The following is a 21,835-nucleotide window of genomic DNA, read 5'->3' as shown; positions in this document are numbered from 1 at the left end:
GCTGCGCCCTGACCAAAGGCCTGGTGGAACAGCTCTGTCTTGCAGGCCCTGCGGAAAGATGTCAAGTCCTGGAGGGCCCTTGTCTCTTGTGACAGAGCGTTCCACCAGGTTGGAGCCGCAGCCGAAAAAGCCCTGGCTCTAGTTGAGGCCAGCCTAACCTCTCTGAGGCCTGGGACCTTCAAGATGTTTTTATTTGAAGACCGTAAGTTCCTCTGTGGGGCATACCAGGAGAGGCGGTCCCGTAGATACGAGGGTCCTATGCCGTATAGGGCTTTGAAGGTTAAAACCAGCACCTTAAACCTGATCCTGTACTCCACCGGGAGCCAGTGCAGCTGGTATAGCACCGGATGAATGTGATCCCGCAGCGAAGACCCCGTAAGGAGTCTCGCTGCGGCATTCTGCACCCGCTGGAGTTTCTGGGTCAGTCTCAGGGGCAGCCCCACGTAGAGCGAGTTACAATAATCCAGTCTGGAGGTGACCGTCGCGTGGATCACAGTGGCTAGGTCAGGGCGAGAGAGGTAAGGAGCCAACTGCTTAGCTTGGCGGAGATGAAAAAATGCCGCCTTTGTTATAGCTGCAATCTGCGCCTCCATGGAGAGGGAGGTATCGAAGATTACACCCAAACTCTTAACGGACGGTGCTGGCACTAATTGCACCCCCGCAAGAGATGGGAGTTGCCCCCTCAATCCCATATCGTCCCGTCCCAGCCAGAGGACCTCTGTCTTCGAAGGATTTAACTTCAACCGGCTCCCACGTAACCATCCAGCCACAGCCTCCAAGCATCTGATCAGTGTGTCTGGGGCCGAGTCAGGATGGCCATCCATCAGCAGATAGAGTTGGGTGTCATCAGCATACTGATGGCAGCCCAGCCCAAAACTCCGGACAAGCTGGGCGAGGGGGCGCATAAAGATGTTAAAAAGCATCGGGGAGAGTATCGCACCCTGGGGCACTCCACACACCAAGGAGTGGCGGGATGACAGTTCCCCCCCAAGCGCCACCCTCTGTCCCCGACCAGAGAGAAACGAGCGCAGCCATTGAAGGACTGTGCCCTGGATCCCCACGTCGGCAAGGCGGTGGTCCAGGAGTTCGTGATCGACCATGTCGAAGGCTGCTGACAGGTCTAGAAGAATCAGCAGCCCCGACCCGCCTCGATCCAGCTGCCTGCGGAGATCATCTGTTAGGGCGACCAGAGCCGTCTCGGTCCCATGACCAGCGCGGAAGCCGGACTGGAATGGATCCAGAGCCGATGTTTCATCCAGAAACCTACCAAGCTGTTCAGCAACCGCTCTCTCAATCACCTTACCCAGGAATGGAAGATTCGAAACTGGGCGGTAATTGGATAGATCTAAGGGATCTAATGATGTTTTCTTTAAGAGCGGACGCACCACTGCCTCCTTCAGTTCCCCTGGGAATGTCCCGGTGCCAAGGGACAGATTGATGATATCCCCCAGGGGGGCCCGCACCTCGTCTGGACACGCTCTAATCAGCCAAGACGGGCACGGGTCGAGAGGACAAGTGGTGGGCTTTCCAGCTCGGAGGAGTCTGTCCACATCGGCTGGGGATATCCGGTCAAAGTGGTCCAATACTGGACCCGAGGACAGTCGAGGGGCCTCCAGTTCCTTTATTGTATCCAAATTGGCAGGGAGGTCATGGCGGAGCGACAGGACCTTCTCCGCAAAAAAGCTCGCAAATGCCTCACACTCCAAACATCCAAACATCACACTGCAAACACTCCAAACATCCAAAGCAAAAACCTGTTCCTCAAAACTGCTGAGTTAAATTACAGGTAGGTAGATGTGTTGGTCTGCCGTAGTCGAAACAAAATAAAAAAATTCCTTCCAGTAGCGCCTTAGAGACCAACTAAGTTTGTTATTGGTATGAGCTTTTGTGTGCATGCACACTTCTTCAGAAGTGCATGAAGAAGCGTGCATGCACACGAAAGCTCATACCAATAACCAACTTAGTTGGTCTCTAAGGTGCTACTCGTGGTGGCTCTGTGGGTTAAACCACAGAGTCTAGGACTTGCTGATCAGAAGGTCGGCGGTTTGAATCCCTGCGACAGGGTGAGCTCCCGTTGCTCGGTCCCTGCTCCTGCCAACCTAGCAGTTCGAAAGCATGTCAAAGTGCAAGTAGATAAATAGGTACCGCTCCGGCGGGAAGGTAAACAGCGTTTCCGTGAGCTGCTCTGGTTCGCCAGAAGCAGCTTAGTCATGCTGGCCACATGACCTGGACGCCGGCTCCCTTGGCCAATAAAGCGAGATGAGCGCCGCAATCCCAGAGTCGGCCACAACTGGATCTAATGGTCAGGGGTCCCTTTACCTTTAAGGTGCTACTGGAAGGAATTTTTTTTATTTTGCTGAGTTAAATGTCATTCAAAGTTTGAAACATTCAACCTCAGACACATGCAAACTAGACACTATTCAAGAAGACCTTTTCTAAAAAGAAAAAAGGGTCTGCTCCAAACACTGAGGGTTTAAGGTCAGGTTTGAAAGCAAAACAGGCATATGAGTGAGGGCAACCAAACTGCTCCCCATACACGTGACACCTACCATACTTCCCTTTAGCCTGTTCCCCCCAGCTGATTTTTTTTCTAGCCAAGCTCACAACTGTTAGTGGACCACAGATGAGGAGAGTAGCATTTGCAAGTGATAGATTGTGGTGGGGGTAAGAGGATCAGTTTAGCACCCCATCCCACCTATGTAATCCTTTTGCTCTAAGAATTGCCTCCCTCTTTCCTCTTTGTGTGTGACTAGGGAAGATCCAGCTCCAGCCAAGCCAGTCTGCCAGCATCACATCCAATTTGGACCAAAGATTTCAACAGTCAAAGGTCAGAACTAACAATTAAGTGTCGGAACAAAATCCTCTAAAGGAGTTCTTCATCAAGAAATTTGTCAAGTATGTGAAGCTTACAAGAGTGATCCAGAGTGAACTCTCAGTGATTTTAAGGGAGAGGGGAGGAAGAGGTTGAGTGTGCACTTAACTCTTGCTTTGATTTCTTCTCTGGATCACACCAGAGTGATGACTAAAATTATTTCCCTTCAAACTGCTAGCTTATTTAGGTACTCACTTAAATGGAAGATACCCAAACTCTTATTAATATTTTCTGTCAAACCTTCCAAGACCTTTTAGATGATAACCAACGTTCTTTTCTCTGAAGACCATTTTTGACTCTCGTTGTATTATTATTATTAATTAAATTTATATATCACCCTCCATCCAAAGATCACAGGGTGGTTCACAACATAATCTTTGCTCCTCTCCTCTGATTATTATTTTTTAAATTTGCAGTTTAAACCAGAGCTTCCTCCCCCCCCCCCCATAAAGTCCAGGTACAGGCATAAACATGCCCTGTTGGGAGGTCAGGACCATCTCATCTGCTCACATGCTCTTTCCCCCTTCTTCAGAGCTAACCATGGTTAGCAGCAAACTAGAATTTGCAACTATGCAAATCCAGTTCTAACCACAATGGCAATCTGCAAATCACAGCCAACAATGGTTAACCTAGAAAAGGGATGGGTGGGAATTCATGTGTGAGAGGGGGAATAGGGTATTAAGAGACTAAGAGTGCAGGGTAACATTCCCTAATGTCAAAGGCAATATAATTAGTTTTATTAACTTTCCAGCCAGCTTCAGTTTTTCCAGCTATTACAGATTAGGTTTTTATCGGTTAAGGCAGAAAATGGCAAGGAAATTACCTCGCAAAACAAATTTGCACACAGAATTTTGGTCTGAAGTAGAAGTCAGGCTTTTCAATAAATGAGTCTGCAGGAAACATTAATAGATTTTCCTTTTACCTAAGGCAGGTATTTCATGCACCTCATACTCCTTAGTGTTCCTTTTAACATATCTTATCAACCAGTTAAAGATGTGAACGTCACAGTGAACTGAAATGTCCACTTCTTCCCAGCGCTGGGCATCCACTGACAGATATTCAGCAAAGTACTTCATTTCAGAAATCAACAGATCTCGCGGACAAACAAAATCTTCTTTCAGATTTTTTGCTTCATCACACACATGGATCACCATATTTGGCCTTTATTTGAGAAGAAAAAAAATCACAGGGAGGAAAATTATTATAGCTCGTCAAACAGGAATGTCAGAATGATTTACAAAGATATTTTACCTCAATTCTAAGTTTAGACATAGTTTTTAATGCACATGAACACATGCATGGTTAGGAGCATATTTTTACAATATAATAATAGGGATTTTAAGCTGTATCTATGATTTTGTTTAAAAAATTGTTTAGAAAGAAAATTAAAAGGTATGGGGAAATGTAAGCTACACATTGGAGCAAGTTTGGCCTCATGGATGGTGAGCTAGGTGAATCTGCAAAACCCACTTCACGACTTAGATCATTTCTAAACTCAAAGAAGAAACCTGGCAGCTAGCTGTCAACTTTCACACCTCTAGTTGCAAAATGGGAATACTGATGTTATGTGCGTGCACAAATTCTGCAGCAGAAAGGAAAAATGCAAAATATGGCACTGGCCACTAAATTAAAGCTTCCAGAAAATGCCAAGGCCAAACTAGATATATGCAGCTATCTCCGATCTCTCCTGTTTTTAATTGAAAACCAGGTGTAGATCTGGTCAGAGGAAGCAGCCTCTGACTTTATTCTACTCTTTATTCTTAACATCACTGTAGAAAAGCTGCTGAAGAGGCATGATTCTGAGCAGAAAAATGTCACAGGGGAAGGGTTAAGTAACCAACTTAAACTCACAGCCTCCTCCAGCTACATTTCATTTAAAAAATGGCTGGAAGACACTCACAAATATCTACTGTCTGGCAGTAGTTTGGCCCTAAGTTGTCATTTATTTTATTTATTTATTAAATGATTTTAGCACATATGATTTGACGTTATTGTTGTTTGTTTTAAACCGTTATTGTAAGCCATTAAGGCTGCCGTGTGATAAGGCACAACATAAACCTTAAAACTCAAATGTGTAGATTATGCTGGCTGACCTCTCGAAGGCCAGAGGGGTGGCTAAATAAGACTGGTTGGAGTTGGAGCTTACTGCTCTTCATAACCTTCCAGCTCCAGTCAAGGACTAGCGGAACCGGAATAAATGATGAAAAATGAGAAGTCTCACAAGTATGTTTAATTGGCTTATGTTATACACATCACAGAACCTGGGGGAGTGGCGGCAACACAGAACACACACAAGCATGCAGCATATTTAAGAAAAATAATACCCAAAATAGGTCTTGTTCTAGTTACTACCCAGCCCCAATTACATTTGTGGTGTGAACTGTTCACTGAACTGCAGTCAACAAAATCATCAAGGAGTTACTATAAATAAAGCCTCTCCACATTAGGAAGAATGGAAATGTATGCAAATTCTGGGGTTTTGGTTCTCCAGTACCAGATATATCCTCAGGCTACTCCAACATTCAGCTCTTAAGAAAGTTCTAGTGAAGGGGTATAGTGAACACCTATGTCAAGATAAAGCTACCCTGTTCATTATTCCTAAGAGATGGCCCCATATCTACCATTATTCATACATGTATTTTCAGTGGATGCAAGTTGCCTTTCTAGTCGCAGACAGGGGCAAAGAGAAAGAAAAAACAGCATTCCACAAAAGCAGAAAGGTATTTCTTCTGCTAAATTCAGGAGTGGAGAACCCTTTTTCTACCAGGGGCTTATGTCCCACACAAGTGGGCAATCAGGTGCCACACACAAATATTAATGAAATGTATCACAGGCTATTACAGATAATTTTATTATGATAAATATAAATGTTACAACACCTAGGAAGATAGTACTGGGCTGCTGCCAAGCTCCTTCCTTCTACGCCATCCTCAGCCCCAATCTGTGCTGCTTTGTAAAGTCTCTGGAAACATCCAATGAAATTAAACAGGGAGCTGCATCTGACCCTTAGGCCAGAGGTCCCCAAACCACAATTGAAATGAACAGGGAAGGTCTCACTGACAACAAAAATAAGTGTATACTTATGAAATGGAACCTTCGTACATGGCAGAACTTGCTTGATTAGGGCGAGAAAGACTGGAAGACACAAGATTTACCCACCCGGGAAGAATGGCAGATGAAGTTGATGGACTATATGGAACTGGCGGAAATGACTGGCAGAATCCGAGACCAGGGAGAAGAGTTGGTGGAAGAAGACTGGAAAAAGTTTAAAGACTATTTACAGAAATACTGTAAAATTAATGAACGTTAGAAAAATGTTGGAATGAAGTTATATGGCTTTAGTAGAAATGTTATAAGGAATTAAGTATAAATAGATTAATAGAGTATTAAAGGAAAAAATAAGGTTAGAATGTGTTAAGATAATTATAGGATAGAAAACAGAGGAAGATGGAAAGGAATTGCTGAAACAATTATCAGAAGTGGAATACAAAAAGGGAGGTGTGAGGAGGTCGTGGAAATAAGTGAATGAAAGATAAGATATTGAAATTGTTTGATTTATTTTAAACTGTTTTTGTTTTGTTTTGTTAGTTTAATGTGTTTAATGTGTTAGTGTTATGTAGTGTTTTTGTATTGTATTGTATTGTTTTTGTGGTGTTTAAATTGTTGGAAAAGTAATAAATATTATTTTTTTTAAAAAAGAGAAAGACTGGTGTCTTCCTGCAAGCTTTGCAAAAGTGATTTCCAAGCAAAGAGCCATCCATATATTAACCTCTACTGGCAGAGGATTCTCTGCCATCTCCTATCTGGCAATCTGTGCTTATTAAAAGCAAGGAGGGTGTTAGGCCAGGTCTGAGGTCTGTTGACCCCCTCGCTGTCTCCCCAGGGGAACCAAGAATGTAGAAAGGTTAGGAGAGCAGCTGCCTTGCAAGGAAAGCTGCCAGGTGTTCCTCAAAGTGAGCATCAGTCACAGTAGAAAAGTACCTGGACCAGTTTTGAAAACAGCTGCTCTACAACACGCCTGTGAACACACGACATATATTTTCAGGGTTCACAGCGGAAACGACAGCAGGATGAAGACAACATCACTACTCAAGCCTTTTTACGAAGGTGATGGAGAAGCTTTGCAAGATGGCTGAATGGAGGGCAGGGGGTGGGGAAACAGGCATTCATATTTCATACCATCTACAACCCCAACAGATGATTTATTATTCATGACAAAGGGAGTGAAAGCTTGCCTACATTTAACCGGAAGAGGGGATACAGAAACACATCCCACTGACTGCTTCCACATGTCAAGTTAGCACACAAGGGAGCATTGTCCCACCCAGCCACGGCTAAACATTTACTTCTCCAAGCTGCACTTAACAGCCATTTCTACTGAATAGAAGGCAAAGAAAACACCCTATGGGAAGCTTAGAGGTTCCAGGATACCACAGATTCCAAACCTGAAAGGAGAGTCAGTTCTAGAGAGGAGAAGCTACCAGCGTTTTAATGCCTGCCAGTCCCTGAAGGTACTCTTTCACAAGAGCTTCTCCTCAGTTACTGTTTGTCTAAATTTTTGTTAAAAAATGAGGCCAGCGTAACTCTCCCGCCCCCCACAATCCTTCACCCACCCAATAGAAATCCCACAAATACACAGAGATATAATCCAAGCGTAGAAGAGAACAAACGAATGTCGAAGATTCAGGTTTATCTAGCTTTCCCAAAATCAAACAACCATCTTCCTACCCTTGTGTTTCATCAGCATTTTCTCCACCTTTATGTGCAGGGCCCTTCTCACTTTCTGCAGAGCAATTCCTTGAGGAAGCTACACTTGGCCTTCCTTAAATGCAAGCGGGGAGAAAAAGCATTAAGACATAGTGTTGAGATGGTCTTCTCATTTTCGCCTGGTAAGTGGTAGTCCTATGCCTAGAATAAAGTGCGATCTAAGGGAGCTGTCCACTTACTTACTAGATGGATCCTTTTCACACACACTCCTTTAAAGGAAGGCTGGCTTTTAAAATCAATCCAGTCCAGGTGGAAACATATAGAGGAATTGAGGGATTAATCCTTTCAGTCACCATGTGCATGTCCACACATACAAAAAAGGAGGATGTAAAATCGCTTAAATCTGTGGGAGGGTTTCTCCTGTCAGTTCCCAAGGACCTCAGAAGCCTGCTCCACAGTAACGTGGAGCAGGGCTTTTAGGGTGGCTGCCCCAGTTCCACAGAATAATGCATTCCTGTCAAGAGACAACAGTCACCAACTAACTGCACCTTCCAGAAACAATCAAAGACAATTTTGTTTCAACAGGCTTTCCCAGTTGAATAAGTAGGTCTTTAGCACAAGTGTTTACTTCGTTAAAGTTTCGGTCTCGTTTTAAAAGTATTTGCTGTTTTTGTATTTTAATTATGTGTAAATCACCTTGAGGCAGTTGTTTAGAAGGCAATCAATAAATCAATGGTATTACAAACAATAACAAAACTGTCATGGCTATGCGTTTGACCTTCTCTTTTACACTTCTCTTTTGGAGAGCAGTAACAGACATCATAATGTCATTAATACTGGGATTCCTCTGCCTGATGTCCATACAGCCAAAAGGAAAAGTATAGCTTTTTTAAACACACTCACAACACAACACAACACAACACAACACAACACAACACAGTGGAGCCTGGTATCTTGCCTTTCATCCACCCCCAAAACAACTTCCTACATTGAAGGTTCCTTGTTAAAGTACCAAACATGGAGACAGAAGGTTCCTGTTATCTGGATTTTCTCTTTAAAAGGTTCATGAACAAGCCCACTGCAGGAGTATCCATTACTATTCACTTTCCCATTAGGAATATACTTAATGCTAAGTCTCAGAGAGCATTCAAGAGAAACAAAACCCAAGAGCAGTAAGTGCTGAACAAGGCAGATTAAGAATTGCCCTGGGGCATTAATATACTAACTGGAGGCTTGCAACCAATGGTAAATTCCAATGCACAGAACCCTCCTGCCACCTAATCCATTGAGACAAATTAAGAATCTACTTTTCACTGGGAGACTGTCCCTTCCACAGCACAACTTCATGCCCTTCCTCGGGTGTGGCTCTTGGTTTCATTCAGCTCTTTTCTCTTCTCTCACGTTCTATGTACTATCACATGCTCACTATGCTTCTGCTTCTCTCCCTTGCACCACCTGCATTTCTACCACTCAACCCCACCACGATTTCACTGCTGTGCATTTCTGGCTCTTTTCCTTCTCCTCCTTTTCAGCCGCAAAACACATCCAACACTTTGTATGCGGTTTCTGCTGAGTCACTAGTCTACTCCTATGTGGAAGTGGCATGGTCTCCGGCAGAGACAGCTCACAGACCTGCTTAACTAGAACAGGGGAACTCCTATCATTGCTGACCATCTGCCACGCTGCACCGGACTGATGGACTCTTCAAGACCTTTCACCCCAAACTAGAGCACAAACCTGGGATCTTCCTATTGTCCACTGTAGTAACACAGTTCAAAGACAGCTTAGGGAGTTAGCTGGTTTATCATATGGTTTTATTATATGTGGCTTGTTGCAACCTGAGTTTTTGCAGGCACATTAGATAACTGATAAAAGCTCAACCCACAATAAGCAATTTCACCTTTGGTTCTTTTAGACAAGTGTATTAGCTTTTAAAAAGGCCACTGTACAGTTCAAGGCAAAGTGACAATGAAATAAAAATTAATTATATTAAACCACCAGTTAATTGAGACTTTGAAAAGTAAATAGGTAAACTACAGGAGGGATTGTAATTTAGAGACCAATACTTATGACGAGCACCAGCACTTTAAGAGTTACCAGCTGACTCTGCTCAGAACAGGTTAAGGATTTCAAATGGATGAAACCTAGCATGCACAATGTCTTGAATGCAGTAGCAGAACTGCCTGAAAGCCTACCATTTACAGAAATTGCATCTTTTTCACTAGGAGGTTCTTGTAACTCTTCCTGGGAATCAAGAAGCGATGATTTGATATAACCAGCCAATGTTTCCATAGGGCTCCCACCACTGGCCATTAGTGGACTGTACTGGTTATCAACTGGAGAACTCCCACTGCTTTTCAGTTCGTCAAACCTTTTTGCACACTGTCAGAAGATAAAAGAGGAGGGATTTTCAGTTTTAGTACTTGATGGAAGAAATCCCAGGTATGCCTAGGACATAGATGCTCATCTCCGGGTATCTAAATAAACAACAACTGATATTAACCTTGTGCAGAGCTAGTGACTAAGCCTTTAAGCCTGGTTTCTATGTTTTTTTGTTGGCATCCAAGAATCTGGCAGCTTTTTCAGTGCTTGCCTGTAAGGGCAGATTTTGAAAAGCTGTTTTGTTTTTCTGAAACAGGCATATCTGTCTGCATCAAAGGCTATATAAAAAGGAGCTGCCTTAAACCATCTCTGACTGGCAGTGGCTCTCCAAGATAGCAGGCAAGAATTATTTCCCTAAACCCGCCATCAACATGAGATGCACGGGATTCAACTTGGGATCATTTTTATGTGTGAAGGACATGTCCTTCCTCTGAGCTAAAGCCCCATTTCATAGCCCATGGTGTAACATCATAATTTGAGATGCTGTGTTCAGACAGCATAATGAAGCCATTTTTTTTGTTGGTCTTAGAGGACTAACTGTTAGGTTGCAAATTGACGTTTAACTACTTTATAGTACTGCTAACTCAATATAACAATCAGTTATTCTCTCAGACAAGGATAGCAGCATCCCCTGTGGGCACTTGAGGACTTGTCAAAGAGTACAAAGAGGAAAGGGTCCTTCCCAGCAAACATATACATGATCTTCCATAGGTATAGAATTTTTATCAAGTAAGAAGATTCTATGAGACATAAATGCATCTCTTCTCTCTCAGAAGGAAAAGGCAACAGTGATAGAAAAACTAAGGCCCAGATCTATGATGGCAGCTGGATAAACTAGGACCTCCGCTGCCTGAGCAGTGCTGCTACCATGATCTCAATACATTCACAAGCTGAGAACACTTGCCTTCTGCATTAGGTACAGTTGTACCTTGGTTTAAGAACAGCTTAGTTTATGAACAACTTGGATTAAGAGTGCTGCAAACCTGGAAGCAGGTGTTTTGGTTTGTGAACTTTGCCTTGGAAGCAGAACATGTTCCGCATCCTGTTGAGTGTGTTCGATTTGTAAATTGAGTCCCCCGCTGCTATGGGAAAGCACACCTTGGTTTAGGAAAGCTTTGGTTTAAGAATGGACTTCCGGAATGGATTAAGTTCATAAACCAAGGTACCACTGTACCCACCTTCAGTGAAAGTATAGTTAGAAGAGTAAGCCTAATCCAACTGAAACCTTCCCCTAATATTGCTAGCCAGTCACATGAGTAGGAAAGGAGCTTGAGAAGTATTCAGAACTTGGATCATCCTTAAAGAGCACCACAACTTTCCAGAACTCCATAAACAAACATTCTTTTCAGAAGCAGCAGAGCAAACAAGTGATGTCACAGTGGATAACTAGTACTGACTCTTTGTTAGATTGATAGAAGCTTTGTAGGAGTGGAAGTCTGTGCAGCAGAAGGGTCAATGGAAAGTGTTCCTCCCATACAATACTTAAAATCAGCTTTGTTTTATGCCTCACCATTCAACACTGGAAGGTATAGAAGCCATCAGACATCAAGAATGAGCACAAAGGAGCTTCTAGACCTGGCAGTCAAAGTGATATTTAATAGACATGATAACAATAGTAAATTAAATGGTATCTGATCTGAATACCTTAGAGCTCTTTAAGCCAAAATTTCTTCAAAGTTTATTCTTTGTATAGTTTCTTAAATCAACCTTCTGTTCAGCCTCCTACTGTCTTATCTCTTTTACTTTGCACCTGTTGGGTCTGGGTTTTTGTTGCTGTTGGGGGTTTCAGGGCAGGTTTGTTTGCCTTGCGTTATGATTTTAAAAATAGGCTTCTACCACAGAAACAAATCCACACTGGCTGTAATATACATGTGATTCTTCACAGCGTCCATGTGCAACATAAAATAAATGTGAGGTTTAAGTGCCTGGAAGACTGTCAAGCGTGAAAACACTGCTAAGGGAGCAAAAGGATTTTCTCTCAGCTGGTTTATGACTGAGCACAAATGTTGGATTTGACTTTAGGTGTGATTCCTTTAACAACTTTGGTTGTGTTTAACTGTACATTAGCTGCCATCAGTTCAATGATCCTCTGCTCTTTAGTCCTCTTTAAGGCCAAAAGAAACAACTATTATTACACATTCTTGTGTGACTTTATTGATTACACAAATAATGAGGCATGTGGTAGAACAGCACCCATAGTTTGCAGCACAGTCTGAAGTACATGAAGTAAATATTTTAATTTTTTCCCTTCCCCTCCCTCCCCCTTCCTATAAATAATTCCAATTGTTATTGATACAAAATACCATTTATGTTTATCTGAGTGTTTACTGTGCTTTTAGTTTTATTTTTAATTTTATGTGATTGTTGCATGTCATACGCTCTAATGTAAATAAAGCTTTGTCAAGGAAATAAACAACTACCTGACTTTTAGAAGACATCTGGAGGCGGCCCTGTTTAGGGAAGTTTTCAATGTTTGGATTTTTTTGTGCTTTTAATATTTTGTTGGGAGCCGCCCAGAGCGGCTGGGGAAACCCAGCCAGATGGGCAAGGTATAAATAATAAATCATCATCAACAACAACAACATCAACAACAACATCATCACCATCTCAACGCAACTATGTTAAACAGTTCAAAGATCAAAATGAATTAAAACTACATTACAAAATAAGGGGAAACGTACCTCTCGAGATGAATAGCCAGGAACCAGCCTTGCCACGTTGTCCCAATTGATAGGCTGAGGGACACTGAATAAAGAGCAGAGGATCATATCCAAAACCATTTGATTATTGTCGTATGGGAAGTTATTGTTTTCTGAATATCCACGGCTCATTTTTTGGCACTAGAAAGAAAGACATGAAAAAAGAAAAACACATAATTGCACTTTCCTTTAACAACTTTGGTTGTCTTAAATGTACATTAGCTGCCATCAGTTCAATTTGTTTCACACTTCTTAGGCAGAGTAATTATATGGCCAGCACCCGAATTTAGCTGTGTATGTTTTGCCTTACTCATGAACAGACTTTCAACAAATATACCAATAGAGGTATGTAAGCATTTACGTTCTACAAAAGAAAGTATCATCACCGTTAAGCAGGTTCTCAAAGAGAGAGTCTGCACCTTGGGGATGTTTCAGCCAATTCATGGCTCTCTGTAGGATCTTCCATAAATTCAGACTTCAAGCTGTTGCTCTGTCTTTCATCTAGCTCTATACACATGCACCTGCAGACGTCTCAAACAGTACACCCCCATAAGCATATCATTTATTCAGAAAAACGCCCACAGTCATAAGAAATGCTAACTTCTGTTTCTTTAAGGTCAGAGATGGTGAATCACCAGCCTGTTTGCCTGATCCTGTGAGTGGTTTTCTGGAGCCTTCCAAGAATTTGGCAGCAGTAAACACCAAAAACATGAACAGCTTTGGGATTCTCCATATAGAGTCAAACGGAGGTCTAAACATCACCAGCACTCAAGAAACAGGGAGATCTTGAATGAGGCAGCATTACCATATCTGTTCTGCTGCCAGTTCCACCTCCTTGAGCATTCAATACTTTTCCTATGAGCATGTAGTAATTTCCAGTGTTTCATGACAACTCTCATCACATAGTTACTTCCTCTGCCTGTTCCCAAAAGCTAGGCAGCACTGGCATGAGAAATGCTAATGTAATGAAGAGTCTGCTAAGCAATTAAGAGCTTCTGTAAGTCCAGCCCACAGGGAGCATTTTTGGCTTCCAGCACTCTAGCTATATTTGGGCCTAAATTGGTTCATTAACTACACACACATAGATAAAATACAGCTATACAATCTTTGAGGTGACTTCAGCTTCTCAGACAGTTGGATTAAACTAGTGAAAGTTATCCAAACAGCAGTAAGGTTAAACACTGTTATTGATATTAAAATCCAGATTCCAATAAAAATAATACAGGAAATAAAACTACATTTGAACCAAAAGAACCCTATTTTATCACATAGTTTAAAAAAGCAGCATCCTACAGCTGTGGTTTTCAAACTTTTATCATTGACAGAACCTTTCCCACATCAGCTTGTCTGCCAAGAATTTCCTTCATGGCTAACACGTATCCGTGCTTAATCCAGACAAATGTTCAGGAAACACACTCAGTTCTGCTAGGCACCACCATCAATCCACTGGAATTGAGAGCACGCTGCAGAATACTCTGACCCACCACAATGCTATGGTTTGCACATGGGAAGACTAATAATGTTGAGCAAGCAACATTGCTAACTTTGTCACTGATGGAAGCCTGATGAGCTTCTGAGAAACTCAAGGTATTTCCCCAACAGTTTGACAACTGCTATCCTATACCAATATTAAAAAAATAAAACTAAGAATATAATTTCTTCATATGTTAAGATTTACCCTGCGCAAGCACAGTGCAAGTCTTCCATTTTGACACCTACAATGGAAGGGGAGAAAAATGCTTCTCAGTAGGAAACTGCTATGTGCTGCTATTTATAGTCTCCCATTTCTTAAATAATGAATCACAGCAGAAAGCAACCATGTGAAAATTCAGGAAGGAGAAAAACAGCCAGGAGTGGGGGAGAGAAACATTAATTCCAGTTCCATGATACAGCAAATTCAAATGCACAGTTTGGATTTTATTTTATCTCAAGTATTCAGTGTAAAACCGAAGTTGCCAACTTCTATCCATTGGCAGCTCTAGTACATTTATTCCGTCCAGGGAGACATATCATCCTAGAAAAATAAGCAAAGTTTCTTTCTCTTTTTTACTTTAACTTTAAGCCACCAGAAAATTTGTCTCTCTCATCCAGCAGCACATTATCCAATGAAAGTTGCAAAGCAGCTAGAAGAGTTTCTCCTGGAGCATACCCATTGCTCAGGTATCAGAATTACAGAAGACTAAATGAGACAGACATGGTTTTTTTTGTGGGTTACATCAAGCTTTTGAATTGTTTCTGTAATTTTGCAGCTGGTAAAAAAAAAAAGTCTGACCCTGCTAACCATAACTTAGTGAGCAGCTGAACTTAGAAGATTGAATGACTTGTAAACATCATAGGCTTTTAGTTCAGTTTATAACAAAGCCTAAGCAAGTGCAGTTGATACTGCTTTCCTATTCATCCGAGTCTCCACTTTCTCATTTTCCTCTGTTTTTCCACATGTGACATTTTAGATTACAAATTATATTTTTATACTCTTTTACAGTGCCATGAATACTGATGTCACCATATAAATAACTTAAATAAGGAACGAAAATAACTAGAAATAAAACAAATAAAATTCAATCCTCTATATACTGGGCAGCACTGATACATACATAAGGCTTACTTCCTCATACAGAAGTAATCCAGTCTCTCATTTAGAGGAGGGCAGGGCCTGATTACTGGTGAAGGATCAGAAAAAACAGTATATTACATTGCCACTGAAACTTCTGCAGTGCAGTAGCATTAAATATAATGGGATTGCATTTACAGACCACACAGCTTGGTCCTCAACTGATTTCAATAATGAAGATTACTCCCTCACCCCCCAAAAAGAAAAAAAATACTCAGAGCACTTCATGTGCATTATCACATTAATCCTTAAAGCAAACACGCACAGCATGGTTCTTCCCTATATTACAGACAAGGTGAGGCTTCAGAGAATTCAGAAAAGCAAGGGGTACAGAGATGCTGCAATTTGAATCAGAGGCCAGCCCTCACCAAAAATTTCAGTGCAAAAGGGAGTTTAAAGAAAGGCAGTGGTCACTGCCTGAAGACCCACACAACTAGTTTTGTAAAATCAAAGAGACTCTAAACTTTTGAAATAGGAGTCCTCTTTAAAAACAATGGGTTTTCAAGGGGAATTTTTGGTCTTGGGCATAAAGCAAATCTGCTTCCTGAAGTAGTTTTCTGGATCTCTGTCCACATGTGCTCCGAGGGCATAAAAGGGGTCAAAAAACCCCTCTGCTAGTAGCATATAATTAATTCATATAGGTTCTCCAGGTAGACAGCCAAGTAACAAAAGAAGAGTGCATCTTGTTTGTAGTAGGAATAGGACATGTATGCAGTAGGGCTATAAACAAACACTCATTTCCAGCTCAGAGGAAGCTGCATCTACAAATAAAATAGTTGTTCCTAACTTGACACAAACTAATTCTGTCAGGACAGCAGCAGTGAGCTTTGAAAAGTTCACAAAACCAGACCTGAGACTTCCCCTCGATCGTTGTTTTTTTTTAATCCAGCCTAATCTGTAACACAACCACACCCAACACCTGCTACCACCTCCTTCTCCAGGTGTAATAAAGCACTCTGCTGAAATAACTACCTTGCCTTGCTCAGTTACTCAGAAGACAGGACATCTTCATATAACGTGAGGATTCACACCCCCCCCCCCACATCTTCTGCAATGCTCACAGCATCAACAGCTCAGAAAGAATGAAGCAGCAGCACAGCTTTGACTCTTTGTGCAAGGATTAGACCCCGCCCATATCCATTTCATCACAAATAAAATTTTCATAGAGGGGACAGGCCCAATCACTTAACTGAGGGAGAAGATGTGGTTCCTTTCTTACAATGTACCCTGAGAGAGTGTAGTCAGAGAATGCTTTCTATGGTGCTGAAAGTTCCCTAGTTTTGTACAAATACTAAGGAGACATTAGTAGAATAGGAGCCATCTTGAATCCATTTGTACTGTTTGGTTTCCTTATTAGTGATTAACAAAAATGTTGCCACAATGTCAGCCATTACTCCATAAAACCATACCTCTTGGCTTTCAAATCCCCAGATGTCTAGATCTGGGGTCGACAATGTGCAGCCCACAAAGACTATTTTACCGGCCCCCGAACCGAGCCGCCCGCCCGGTGATTCCCCTGCATGCTGCGCTAAACCAGCACAGCGCAGCGTGGAGACTCGCCGAGTGGCGCCAGAAATCATGTCTGCGCACGCACAGATACCGGAAATCGCATCTGCGCATGTCCACGCCGAAAATTGTTTCTGCGCAGGCGCGATTTTTGGCACCTGGGCATGCGCAGACACGATCTCCAGCACCGTGCTGCACCAGTCTGGCCCATGGACTATCTCCATGGGAGTGATCCGGCCCATGGCTGGTAAACCTTGCCGACCCCTGGTCTAAATGAATGCCAACAGCAAAAACAACAGTGTTGGGACAATATGCAAACTAAAGCCAGCTAAAATACCCTACCCTTCAAGTTTTCCCAAAAGCATGCATCTTATCATCCCATGGCTTCCTTACTATAGTTATTACCATGATATGAAAAAGCCTTTGTAGACAGTTATTAAAAATACATCAGTTAACATAGCGTCAACACAGAGCAAACCCAATACCTCAGCATCTCTCAAACTATCAGGCATCTTAGCTGTGCGAAGTTGACAGGTGCTCTGACACACGATGATAGTTCCAGACAGGCATGAAGCTTTTGTCTAGCAGCAACATGCTTTGTAAAATGCAACCTAGATTTGGCTCCTTATTAAAAAGATGAATAAATAGGTGTGTCGGGGGGTGGGGAAGTTTTACTGACAGAAACACAGTTTCATCCACTCAAGCACTCCTTTATAGCCGTTTCAAACAACGACCATTTATATTTCTGTGGGATAGCCTGCTCCTCTTTCAAGAGCCACTCCCAACATACACTGCTGTTTGCAGCACATAATGTAGAACACATCAGTTTACTGCTCAGCAAACCAAGATTAGTTATGAGGATGAGCGACAGTCAGCCTCAGGCTCCTGAGTTCCTTCCATCACCAGGGCCATCAGAAGGAGACTGGATGCTTCCACTTCAGATTTAACTAGAGGTTATCATTATGTCAAAATCCTAAAGCTGTGGTTAATCTTAACAAGAACGAGTGGAAACAAGCCAGCTTCAAAACCCATTGTTTGAAGATGGCTTGTTTTCACTAAGGGTAGTAAAGACTCACATTTTGTCTGGGTTCAGAGATCACAGCAAACTATTCATTTAGGACACAAGTAAAAACTTCCAAACCCCTATTTTTTGGCTGTGGAAAGGGGGGTGGGAGAGAGAATGCATGAACCAAAAGATCATTAAGGTTCATTTCCTGTAATGCTAAACTTTGCTTTAGAATTACGTCCAATCTTGCCCATTATAAAGGCATGCAAATTCACATCAATTTCCAGCATGAGCATGGAGCACTCTACACATAGAATAGGCAGACCCAAATTGATCATGGAAATATGACTGACATGGAAGATAAGAAGCAGTCTTATGCCAAGTTAAGCCATCTGGCCACCTAATTCAGTAATACTGACTAGTAGTGTCTTTCCAGGATTTGAAATGGGGATCTCTCCCAGCCATACCAGAAGATGCTAGGAATTGACCCTAGGACCTTTAAGATGCAAAGGAGATGCTCTCCTCCTAAGCTGTGGCCCTTTGAGTGGCCAATTATTGAAGTTGACTTGAATTCAACTCTAAGTAAGAGAAGTACATATCAATGGGGCTATTCCAATTAAATAGATTTAGATTCCATAAGACTCACTGATTTCAGGAATACATTCTAAACTCTGTGACTTAACTGGGTTATGTCTCATAGAGCTCATTTGCACCCTTTGTTTAAAAAGCTCTGAAAGGAAAGTAAGCTATATATGGGTGTGAGTTATTAGAAGAAAAATATTTTTTTAAAAAAGAGAGGCCTTTAAACTGATGTTTGAATAGCTAAGGCAAACATCAGTTGCACAACATTTACCTAACAGTATGCAACATTTTTAAAGGAGAAGAAAACTGGAATGCAGTTTAGTCAGATACCTTTCTTACGTAAGATGAACTTTATTTGTAGAGGAAATCATTGATATATGTATAGTCCGAAATAAAGCAACTCATTCAGTCTGGGCCTAAAGGCAAGCTAAAGAAAGAGAAATAAAAATAATAGTAAGTGATATTATTGTAAATTCTCCAACTCATCATATAATGATCCATACAACAAAAAAATGTATGACCTATCATAGGGTGAAAAATGAAGTCCATATCCATTACCTTTAATACACCTACATAATTTGTTTAGCAGTACGGAATTCTAATACCTAGGAATCATACAGCTGGATAAAATACTGCCCTTAACAAATGATAAAAGTTCCCTTCATCCAGTATTTCCAAAATAAGCCAATTATTCAATACATCCTCAAATAAAAAATGACTTTAAAATTTGCACATTTTTGAGCCTGTGTTACTCCTTCCAAATCAGCAACCTTTTATTTTATTTTAGAAAAGTTGGCATAGGAATTTAAAAAGATGCTTTGTAGCCAAAGGATCAGAAACAGAGAACAAACAGATTCTCCTAAATCTAAGGTATCAAATTTGTTACTGTAGCTACAGCCCAAGGAGCATGCTAGAAGGAATGAAGACACACATGACAGTTATTTGTTATTGTGTCCTAAACAGAAAACTAGCTGCTAGATGATTCTTCAGAATGAAGTAATTCACTTCTATATGGAAGAAAATCCCAGCAAGCCAGAACTGCTCTGAAACCAATTACTGGTTCCAAAAAGTTTTGGAGCTGAATTTAGTATTAGAAAAGCAAACACCTCAGACCAACGAGCCACAGGAAGAGAGACAGAAAATAATATCCTGTAACACAACAGCAAGAACCTTCCTGGGAAAATAAAATTTATCTGATCTATCCTTATAATTTAATTGCTGGTTTTTGTTGCACGCATCATCTTCCCCTCCCCTCACTATACTTTGTAAATTGTAAAGATGAAGTAGTGCAATTATTTAGCTATAAACTCTAAGCTTATTTAGTGAATAGCATATATATTATTGTATGCATTTTGTTTGTGTTTTATACAGATAAATCCTAATAAAATGATTATAAAAGAAAATTAAAATTATTTAAATGTACTTTAATGTCACCTATCTGTAATGTGTCAGATTTAGTTAGTATCTTTCAGAAACGAGGTTAATCATATTAACCGATCTGAGGAAACCATCATGCTTGAAACAAAAGGCACTGCCTCAGGACAAAAACTGAAAAGATTTTTTTGAATGTTCCTTCCCACCATACATCGTCACTTCACTGCAGACATTGTTCGGCTCACCTGCAGCTCTTATAAATGCAACAGTCTAGCTGAAAATAGCATCTTTGGAATGTAGAAAGGGCCCTTGAAATCTCACATCCTTCATAAATTTCTTTCTTTGAAAAAATTCTATTTCACTATAAACAAAATAAACAAAAATGTTCAATTATCTTGCATACATGACCCAACAAAGAGCATGTGGATAGCACATTATCAAATATATTATTAGACAAAATAATAATAATGAACATTATCCAAAATGACAATTGAGATACAAAGCTTTTGATCAAATACAAAACAAAAAAGAAAAAACAACCCAAAGCATCCATGTGGCTGTGATATCATCATCGTCTATTAAATTTCTATACTGCCCTTCAACTGAGGATCACAGGGCAGTTTACAATATAATACAGTAGCCTTACCAACATTGAAGTTTTCCCAGAACAGGTAAGTGATAAGTGTTTTTCCTATCCTGAAAAGGTCTCGGAGTTACGACCGCTTCATAAATTTCTGTAGAGTCTAAACTCTTTGTTGCATAAACAACAGACAAGAAGGGATGGAGGTTATCCAGAAAGCAGACCAAAAAAACACGAAACCCCTCAACTAGCACTAGTTACCTGAAGGATGCTCCAACGCAAGCGAGGTGCTGCCAACTGATGGGATCCAAAATGCAATGAAAGCGCCTCTCAGGAAAACACAGTGGCAGGCAGGGCAGGGCCAAAGGGACCAGACAGATATTATATCCTGAGGAGAGAAAGAGAGACAAAGAGCCAGAGAGTATCACTTCGCCTGTCGCATGGATTCAGCTCTGCCTCCAAAAAGGAAATAATTAAGGCAGGTTTGCATACAAAACTGATCAGTGGCACCACCCTGCTCCTCTGACCGGATCTTTTCCCTATCTCCCTCTTCCCTGCATTCCCCACCCTGCACCACCCCACCTCCCTGGGTGCTGGAGGAAGGGAAATATCCATTGCGACCATCACCCCCCGGGCTCCTTCCCTCCAGAGCTTTGCCCAGAGCAATGCAGGCACCCGCCCCTCCGAAGGGTTGCCCCCTTACTCCTGTTATGTCAAGAGGCTGGTTGGGAAGCTGGAAGAAGACCTGGCAACCTGGGAAACCCAGCCAGATGGGCGGGGTATAAATAATAAATTATTATTATTATTCCAGGGAACTACCTGACTTCAAACCCCCCCACCCCCCAGGCTAAGATGCAGAACTCCATCTCCTGCCTGAAACCCTGGGGGGAGCTGCTGCTGCTGCCAGTCCGTGTAGGCAATACTGAACTGGATGGTCCAAGGCAGGCTCCCCATGTTCCTAACTTCTTGGCTCTTGGGACCAAAAAGCAACAACCCCACACTCAATAAAATTAGTTAATACTACACTATCCCTCTCTCACACACACATACGAACTACCCAAGCAAACCTAATTACCACACAGCAGCATTAATTTAAAAAATTATAATTAAATTAACCACCGACTGAGGGAATCTCCTGACCTTCAGTGCAAGCTAACTTTTATTTGATAGAATAAAAAGGGTTTATTTTCGGAGGGGGGTTGCACTCTCATAGGCTAAAGTGAGCCCCCCCCCCTCCGCGCGCTTTCGCCCACCTCCTCCTCCTCCTCCTGCCTGCCTCTCTCTCTCCCTCTCTCTTTTTCTTTCTCTCTCTTTCTCTCCCTCCCTTTGGCAACCCACCTCTCCCACTCGCTATACCGCCCTTTTCTCCTCATGAAAAGGAAAGGTTGGTTGTTGTGGCGGGCGGGAGAGGCGGCCCTGTCAGTCACGCCGCGCCGGCCAATCCTCTCGCCGCGCCCGGCCCTTCCCCGCCACCCGCTCTCTCCAAACGGGCCAATGAGAGGGGCCGGGGAGGGGA

At 42.0% G+C, this 21,835-nt stretch overlaps 1 protein-coding gene across 3 annotated transcripts in view; it reads right to left on the bottom strand.

Moving 5' to 3' along the window:
* SANBR (SANT and BTB domain regulator of CSR) overlaps positions 1–21,801 on the bottom strand; it is a 38,706-nt gene extending 16,905 nt beyond the window's left edge. Inside the window, exons 1-8 of one of the 3 annotated variants that reach the window (XM_081000975.1) lie at positions 21,658–21,801; positions 20,581–20,707; positions 19,985–20,100; positions 18,696–18,792; positions 12,643–12,801; positions 9,775–9,961; positions 7,601–7,694; positions 3,795–4,033 (exon numbers count right to left, since the gene is read on the bottom strand). In XM_081000975.1, coding sequence (XP_080857101.1) covers positions 3,795–4,033; positions 7,601–7,694; positions 9,775–9,961; positions 12,643–12,792 — 670 coding nt within the window. In that variant the 5' untranslated portion in view covers positions 12,793–12,801; positions 18,696–18,792; positions 19,985–20,100; positions 20,581–20,707; positions 21,658–21,801. Of the gene's footprint in view, positions 1–3,794; positions 4,034–7,600; positions 7,695–9,774; positions 9,962–12,642; positions 12,802–18,695; positions 18,793–19,984; positions 20,101–20,580; positions 20,708–21,657 lie in introns of those variants that run through there. The other 2 variants (XM_081000974.1, XM_081000976.1) reach the window with 2 other exon arrangements.
* Between the last annotated feature and the right edge of the window lie 34 nt (positions 21,802–21,835).

The sequence above is a fragment of the Podarcis pityusensis genome (genome assembly GCF_964106645.2).
Source record: "Podarcis pityusensis genome assembly, chromosome: 3".
NCBI classification, from domain to species: Eukaryota; Metazoa; Chordata; class Lepidosauria; order Squamata; family Lacertidae; genus Podarcis; species Podarcis pityusensis.
Note: the sequence above shows the minus strand (reverse complement) of the source record. Positions and strands in the feature narration are given on the sequence as shown.